The sequence below is a fragment of the Anarhichas minor genome, unplaced genomic scaffold (assembly GCF_050575085.1).
Source record: "Anarhichas minor isolate MPS153535 unplaced genomic scaffold, ASM5057508v1 ptg000028l, whole genome shotgun sequence".
In the NCBI taxonomy this organism is placed as follows: Eukaryota; Metazoa; Chordata; class Actinopteri; order Perciformes; family Anarhichadidae; genus Anarhichas; species Anarhichas minor.
In genome coordinates this window covers 2,475,810-2,484,781 of record NW_027466474.1, presented here as the reverse complement: position 1 = coordinate 2,484,781, position 8,972 = coordinate 2,475,810, and the positions used below count along the sequence as shown (strand labels likewise).

The 8,972-nt window shown below is 38.7% G+C and overlaps 1 protein-coding gene across 1 annotated transcript; it reads left to right on the top strand.

Annotated features, from left to right (window-relative positions):
* The first annotated feature begins 1,840 nt into the window (after nucleotides 1-1,840).
* Nucleotides 1,841-8,095, top strand: LOC142962907 (uncharacterized). The gene is made up of 6 exons (XM_076103590.1): nucleotides 1,841-1,973; nucleotides 5,647-5,991; nucleotides 6,073-6,441; nucleotides 6,856-6,954; nucleotides 7,521-7,585; nucleotides 7,943-8,095. Exons 1-6 carry the CDS (start codon nucleotides 1,841-1,843, stop codon nucleotides 8,093-8,095), a joined length of 1,164 nt encoding a protein of 387 aa, XP_075959705.1.
* The last annotated feature ends 877 nt before the right edge of the window (nucleotides 8,096-8,972 follow it).

Below are 8,972 nucleotides of genomic sequence, written 5' to 3'. Positions count from 1 at the left end.
CTAAATTACTGTAAGAACATGACAATGATATAAATATACATCTGAAGTAAATCTGACATTGCTACATGTACTTACGCCCCACTCTGAGAATCAGCAGTAAATAAAATACGATCATCATTTTCTTGTTAATCCACTTGAGACTGCAGTTAAATTAGATCAAATTAGAAGATGATGTGTCTTAATGTAATCATATCATGTGGGAGGGAACAGTTTCAGAGCAATCTGATTGGCCTGTCATTATTTTCCAACCTAAAAATATGAAACAACACCAACAGCGCACTTTTGTTTCATGGTGGGTTTCTACAACTGACACTGACTAAATATGACATGATTTGATTTGATACTAATGTGAACCACAGTTATACAAAAACAATCTGGTTGAAAATATTTCATTCACTCTTGTACTACCATATTTATGAGGGATGTAGCCTGGTTTCTAGAAACCCTAAACTAGATTGCTGGTACATTCTTTTGTGATTCATGGGGTGAGATATTATCCCTGTCCAGGATGCACTAAGCCATTTCCTCCTCTCATGATTAAGGTGCAGTTAAAGTTAGGCAAAAATAAAGACTTTGTAAGGTTATGATCATTGGAATGGCAAATTAACAAGATTAGAGGGGGAATGACATTTCCAAAAAGTTGGAGAATTTACAAGAGACGGATTAAATTTGTGGTCAAAATTGAAGCAGCAGAGGCAAAGACATCCTGATTCTTTGTTTCTACAATGAGTCAAGCTCCAAAAACACTGGATCCTACGTTTCCTTTAGTGCAACTCAAAAGCGTCTTTCATTAGAGCTTCACTGACTAGTATAAGTCTCTTAAACTTAAACGCTCCAGTTTGCAGTGTAGAATTTTAGTTATACATGTCTCTCTAAACCCACTGATGGATGTAAATGACAAATTGCAAACAAGTCCAATATGAATGTTTCTCCAAAAGAGAACCAGACTGAATTACTGCCACTCATTATGTTTGTGTGTTAGCTTACACATTTAAGGATTGTAGCATTTATGCATCAAAACTGAGATCCAGTTGCTTTGTGCTGACTCATGGCTCTAACATGTCCAGCTTTAGGATTCGATTCCAAGCGTGTAAAACATGCAAAACAATTACCGGTAAATTCAAAATGCTAACAGTTTGTCGGGATGCTGTCTAAAGAAGAGTGCCAAACTCTAAATGCTTTACAATCCAGCGTCCCTGCTAATTTAAGCCTTTGTTTGTGTTTTCTTCACACTATTGAGTGCTTGTATTTGTGCACATATTCAGCATATTACATGTCCTCTCTTTTCTGCAGTAAATGGCTCCTCTGTGCTAGACTGTTCCAACTCCTCCCCTCTGGTAGGCGCTACAGAGCACTGTACGCCAAAACCACCAGACACAGGAACAGCTTCTTTCCACTGGCCGTCACTCTCATGAACAATTAATCAGACATGCTGCACTATTATCTGCACTAATATCCCAAATCCATTGTCCATTGTCATTGTTGTTGTTCTTTATGTTCATATATATTCTTGGATATATATTTTTATTTATATTGTACATAATAGGTAAATGTTAAAGCTTAGTTTCTCTGTTCTACTTTGTTGTCTTTAATGTCCTTGTTTTTATATTTTTCTTTTTTATTTGTATATTCTATGTATGTACGTTGAGAGCAATGTGAAAACCGGAGTCAAATTCAATGTATGACTACGCAAATTCTACAACATTGTCTGCAGCAGTCAGTTAATCAGGAATGTATTGATCAGTTTGATTTGTGTGCAGAAAAGAAGCATTCATCCATTTGCCATCATGATACACAGAGATAGAGACATGTTAAATGTTATGCACGCTAGCCAATTCAGATGCTCCACATCATCAATGATGACCCGCCCACTCCTGCCTGTCAGTCATATCAGCAGGAAGAGCACAGCGTACAGAGGAGGGCGGTTAAACCATCCCTCCTCTATACTCACATCACTTCTTTTCAGGGGGCTGGTGAGAGGCCGCAGCAGAGCGCCACTCTCACAGTATCACATTCACCTGGAGGCGATTTAAAGTTTCTGACTCGTATATATTTATCTGTCCAGTGTGAACGAGGGACAAAACCCCAAATAAAACAATACAATCAATAACAAGGTGATTATCAATAAACAATCCTGGGTCACTTTATTTACAGTTGACATCCTCACACTAACATTAAAATGCAGCCCAGTACAACACCACAAACTCCAGCGTTAAATAATTATCAAAACAGCGTTAAGGTTTCCTGACAACTTGAAGGTTGTACGGAGAAAGAAATTAGAAAGACAACCTATCTATCTACAGTTTAGGACCGAAACTTCCGTCACACTTGTTAGACCAGCTCGTTGTGGTTTGTGGCCTTCATCAGGTTCAACGTAGCGTTGACAACGAGCCAAAACACGCTTTGTACTTTCACACACAAACGGACAGAAATAGACACACATTCACAGTCACCACTGACAAACAAATGATGCGTGGAAACTTAAGCATTGCTGTAGCCGGGCCTCAAACTAAGGTGTCAATACAAACCTACTTTTCTCTGTTTTAGCCTCAGGAAGCTCTGCTTGAACGATGTTTTACCTTTTAATAACACACTTGTTTTTATGATTGTTATTAATATCACATCAACTTACAGGAGTAGGTTAAGGGTTCAGGAGGGTCGGACAAACGCACCCAGTCACGCTATGTCCTGACCATTTCTCATCACACTCCTCTGCAGTGTTGTGCTGTTCATTTGTAATTGCTGTCAGAGGGGGAGGTGCTCATCCTTCACTGGACCCACTCTGGTCTATTTGTCTATGCAGAATTTTTAACCTTGATCTTAAGTTAAGTTTGCCTGATTATCTGCAAATAGGTGAGCCAGCCTTGCTTAAGTATGTGGTGCAGTGACAGACTCAGGTGGTGAATAAATCTGCAGATTAAAACAAAACACGCAAATATGCATCTGTGATATTTTAAGACTGCACATGCATACGGTCGTAGATGGTTGCATCTTAAAAACATGAAGGATAGACAGTATCTATACTTTAAATGAACACAGCAACAAGTAAAAATAAAACAATAAGTTTGCCTGCTGAAGCTTATTGTAGCTCTTCCCTCACTACACATCCTGTTGAATAGTCTGTTGATAGCAAACAGCCTTGAAGGTGGTCAAAGGGTGCAAAAGTGGCCCACCACAGCTTCAGTCTGTCAGTGCAGCTGTTGCATGTGGCATTGCTTGCTCCTCTCGCTACATGCAGAAGGGATTTACAAAGTGCTGTGAGACCAGACAGATTGACGGGTTTATTCAATTGAGTAGTTGTCCCCTTACATTTTTTACATTGTATATGTTTTAAAATGGAAATTAATTGTGTCTACAACATATAATGCTCAGTATGTGTTTTTGTTGGCCATACTTTGCTCTACAGTTGAGGGAAGTTGTGGTGGACAGCTACACAGCAGTTCACTGGTGAAAAACACTGACAGTCTATTTGATCCTTCTCACTTTGTGTCTTAATGTGCATTTCAAAGCAGACATTTAGACTTGTGAAACACACAAGTGTAACTAGTAACATCATTCATTAAATGGGCCTGTCCTTAATGTTATTGGTTTTACTAGTGCTTTTTGTGCTAAAACAAATCAAAGTATCTGTTATTAAAAAAAGAGGAAATGATAAGCAAACTGTCACGAATTCCCCTTCATATTAGTTTGTTTTCATCCTGTCTGCTTGTTTTCTTAACTCTCCTGTCATTTCAGATCCTACCATTCACACCCGATCATCTCTCATTCCCCTCACCTGGTCCTCCACACCCATCTCACCTGCAGCCCATTCCCTCATTAGCCCTCACTATGTAGGTCCCCTCACTTGCACTTGTTCCCTGCCAGATTGTCTTGTGTGTTATTGCCAAGTTCTCAGCGTACCTTTATATTGTTCATGATCTGCCTGTTTTCGACCTTGGATTTCTCCCTGCCCCTTATTAGATTTGTTCGCTTGTTTGACTGACCTCCCGGTTTTGACCCTGCCTGAACTCTAGTAAAAGAACTGAACTTGTATCTTGTCTCTGAGTTGTGCTTTTGGGTTTCTAGTGTCTGTAATCCTTACACAAACAGCTATTTCAGAGTGCTTGCAAGATCATCAGGATTCAGATCAGTTTGAATAAGTCCATTGTCCATTATGAGTTGATAAAACTGCAATGCTTTATCATAATTACAAATTGTACATTCACATGAGCCCTCTTTCTCCCACTTTAACCAGTGACATTTTCTTTGTGGCTTTGGCCACATTTCGTCTCACCTTTCTCCACAACTGTCATTAAAACCTGCAGGCTATGCTGTAGCTAATGTTATTTCAAAAGTCCTCCTTTTCACCTCTTAGTGTTGATTGGATGTCCAAATTTAGACAATTATCAAAACATTGGAATCCAGCTCCAGGATGAGTTTAGCCTAGCTTAGCACAAACACAGGAAGTAAAACATCTAGCCTACATTGAAAGAGGAAAATGCTGTCTCATTTACATGTCGGATGTCATTAGCAAACAAGCTAGCCAGCAATATACCCAAAAATTCATTGAGGCTTAGTTCAGTTACCAAAGTGCGTGAGGCAGCAGGATCACTGTAAAACTGGACTTCAGCCGTTAGGCCGAGCAGTGTGTCAGTAAATGGCTCCAGTGTGAACTGTTTATAAAGCCACTGATTTTTTCGCAAGAATCCACCTTGTCAGGCTTCAAGCAATGCGTTTTTGTCCAAACCATTCTGGTTCAGAACAATCAGCATCCTGAGAGGAGCTAGCGGCGGCAGCCACGGGCGTGTTTTAGGTCTTTGTGACGCGACAAAAGCTGCTACAGCATCAGTTATATTAATGTAATTCTGAATAGGGGCTTGGCCCCGTTACATCAGATCTGGAGAGTATTTCTTCAGTGAAAGAACAAAGTACAGCGCTGAAGACTTTTCTCGAAGGAGAGGGTGTTTGTTCCTGACTGACGGTGATACACAGATGGTTCATCCAATCACCTGCTGAGTACTTTGTTTTTGTTCTGTGTAACAAACCATCTGCCACTCCAAGTTAATTTGAAATTATGGAATTGTCTTGCAAAAACAAATATAAAATGTGTATTGTGTCACCTGTGTGCATGTGCATGTGATTAAAATCAAAAATATTTCTCCACATCGTGACCGATAAGACCGATTTTGCTGTTGTTGAAAGACTTTCAGTACTTGTTCTTAAATAGGCCAAAAAAACACAAAAAATGGTTATCACAGAAACAATAAATGTAGTCATGCAGTCTGAATAAAGACACTGCTTTGAAAATACAACAAATACTCAGAACATGTAGATTTCCTATCTAATGAAAATAGACCAAAGGTTGAAAAAATGAAGGGGGACGGTCATTTTCTATGTTTCAGCCAATCATTCTACTTTGTAAACCTTGATCACCTTGTGACTACATCTTCCACTTGGTTGTGTGACATCAGTAGTGCAAGACACGAGTGCTGTACCACAATGATCGGAGGACTGGCTGCTTTGATTCTACTTTGTACAGTGTGTAAGTGCAACTCTTAACTACTTTGAGAAAGACACGACCATGTATTAATCTTTGGAAGGGTTCATACTTTACCTGTTTACTTATCTTGTGCTTTAACTTTGTTACATTCTGTCTCTTTTCTTCAGATCTGATTCAAACTGCAGAGGATCCTCACCAGCTCTCTTTGACTTTGACTGAACTTGGTGGAAATGTTACTTTGCAGTGTTCAGTTTCTGAAACGGAAGACAAATCATTTTACTGGTACAAGCAGCCTCTTGGATTTATGGTCCAACAGGTCGTTACTGTTATTGTTGGCAGTGTGACACTTAGTGAGCAATTTAACAACCCACGTTTCGAAGTCACAGAGCGGAACGCTCAGTATTTTCTAACCATTAGAAATATCAGCAAAGAGGACGAAGCGACATACTTCTGTGTCCATAGAGCAAGATATTCACACAGTTTTGTTAATGGCACCTTCTTGGTTGTGAAAGGTAAAATACATTTTTCTTTTGCCACATTTAGTAATTTTAATTATTCATTCTTATTAATGTATTTTTACCTGAATCATGCAGATCTTAATCATCAGAAATCTTTATACGTGAAGCAAAGCCCGGAGACTGAGTCGGTCCGGCCGGGTGACTCAGTGACTCTCCAGTGTTCACTTCTCTCCAAGAACAAAGAAAACAGAGTCCAGTGTCCAGGTGAACACAGTGTGCACTGGTTCAGATCTGGATCAGGAGAATCTCATCCAGGCATCATTTACACTCACAGTGATAAACAAGAAGAAAGAAGTTGTGTCTACAGTCTGTCCAAAAGTATACAGAACTCCTCTGATGCTGGGACTTACTATTGTGCTGTGGCCACATGTGGAGAGATCCTGTTTGGTGAAGGAACCAAAGTGGAGACAAGTAGGTTTTTACAGTTGTATTTAAATCATATTTGTTTTATTTATAATCAATGTAATTATTATTAGTGGTAGTTTATTTTTAAGTTTAAGAGGATAACTAAGAGTTTATACAACATTTGAAGCCTTAGTTATCAACTAAATTTAATACTTATTTCATAGAGACAGTAAGTTATTAAGTTATAACAGAAATTATAAATTAATGAGCCTATGAGGACCTATGAGCCTTGGTTTTTCAAGTTGCATTTATAAATCAGTGTTCATTACTTTCTTCAGCTCAAATAAAAGAGTATTTTTGACGAAACGCTTTATGAAACATAGGCTTACCAATTGTGCCTCCTAATAGTTTTCTAAATGTCACTGTGTTTCCAATAACATAAGATTACTCCCAAGAATCCATAATTACATAATGCTTACTCTCTTTGTGATTCAGGATCAGAACAGGACCCAGTTGTCCTTGTGCTTGGAGTGCTGTTGGCCTGCTGTGTGATTGTGATAGTCGTCCTTATTTTCTTCAGAAATCAAAGGAAAGTTTGCAAAAATTGCAAAGGTAGGTTCACCGTATTTTACTTTAGTTACTGTTTGCTTTTTGAGATTGTACCATAAAGCTCTGAATGAAGGAAAATACTTTGCAGTTAAAACAGAACATGTGGGTTTCAGTTTATATTATCTCTAAAATATAATGGAATGATGGACAATCCATCAAATAAGTCTTCTTTAGGTCAACATACTGTCCATTTGTGTGTCTATTCAACAGAATATGAGGATTGTTCAAACCAGCGAGTCATTTTCATTGTCCCTCTGAGACATGTCCGACCACACTATCCTGTTACAGCAGGAAAATATTGAACATCCAATTTCAGAAGTCAGTCATTACAAACTGTCATCCATCCCTCGAGTAAATCACGTCTCCCTGACTGCAGAAAGCTTAGTGGAGCTCTTCAGTGCTTATCATTGGGCTTATTACAGAAGTAAATATGTTGAAGTGTGAAGCCACAACTGAAAATGTGATCCACATCTTTTGTTTGATTTCTTTGTCCTCAAAAGAGATAATGACAAAATTCACATCGATATGTGTGTACACGCATTATGAAGTCTTTGTTTTTATATCAACAGGAGCAGAGAGTGCTTCCCATCATCTTGGACATGACAGGTCAACTGTGGATCAGTCAAATGATCTGGTAAATATGTGGCAGTGTGCTGTCTGATTTACACCAGCTAGCGATCTAGATGTGGATATGTGATAAATATACTGCCACTAATCCTCTGGACAAAACACACATAATATTATACTCATAACATACAAGACAAATCTAATTAACTGTTGAGTAGCTACGTACAACATAATATCTGTTACTATATGACGAATGAGGTAAAAGTCAAGAGGATTAAATATAGTACTGATGACTGAGAAATTACATTAAAAAAGTATGTTAAGATCGATGTAAAGTCGCTGTAAAAAAATCTTTACTATATATTTTGTGTTGAACAGCCCAAATCTATGAAATATTCGTCATTAACACAAATATTTCTTGCAGAATGCTGAAGCAAAGGGAATAAACTATGCAGCACTGGATTTCTCCAAACGGAAAGTGAAAAGAGAGAAGAGGAAGAAGAGAGAGTCGCCACAAGAGTGTGAGTACTCTGTTGTTAGAGCAGATTACCACAACCAGCAACACCCTTCTCCATAGAAAGAGCAGGGCCCGTGCAGAGGCCCCAAAGTCTCCACAGAGAGCTTCAGCATTGGTCTGCTCGTACAGAACTTTTTATTCCCAACTGATATTCGATAGTGACAGAAGGAAGTTGTGTATCAGAATGTGTACATCTTCTAAAAAAATGTTGCATGCTGATTTTGTGGGAGAGCACCAGATTTTCAGTTGCTTTGTGAATTCGTAGCCACAGAAAGTGTAGTTGTATAACATCAAGGTCATCATGTCTGTGGCCTTGTTTACTTTAGTTATTTTGTTCACATAAAGATGGATATTTATATTGTCTCCTCATTTGAAATAACCACATCTTCACTCATCACAAATAGTACAAAAAGGATCCTTTCAGTTTACTGGGGTAAATTTCGCCAAAGGCTTCTCCGTATGTCAGTTTTTCACTTCAGGTCTGCTTCCACTTTTATCCCTTTTTAATTAAGAGGTAATTTTTTTGGTATGAAAAAAGATGGCTGAAATATGTTACATCCTTTTACCACTGTATCAGGAACTACCACAGAAGCAATTTTGAGTACTTTGTATGTTTCTGTGGACGGAGTTAGTCACCGTGAACTGTGCAAGATTCAGTCACAAAACTTGCAGATCTGTAGTTGAGCTCAAAATGAAGGTTGTGTTTAGAGATGGGTGTGGTTCGAGCAAGGGCGCTAGAATTAGATGGTTAGGAAGTTGGGAAGGGGCCATTGGCCCTTCCTTTTTGAACCCCTGGCCCAATTGGGAGTTGCGGCTGTTGTGATCTCGTGGCAAGATGGTCTCAAGTTTTCTTTTTCATCTGCACATTGGTTGGAGCACCTTTCACTAATTGGAAAATAAATACTTATAGATTAAATAAATCACCCTGAACATCCAT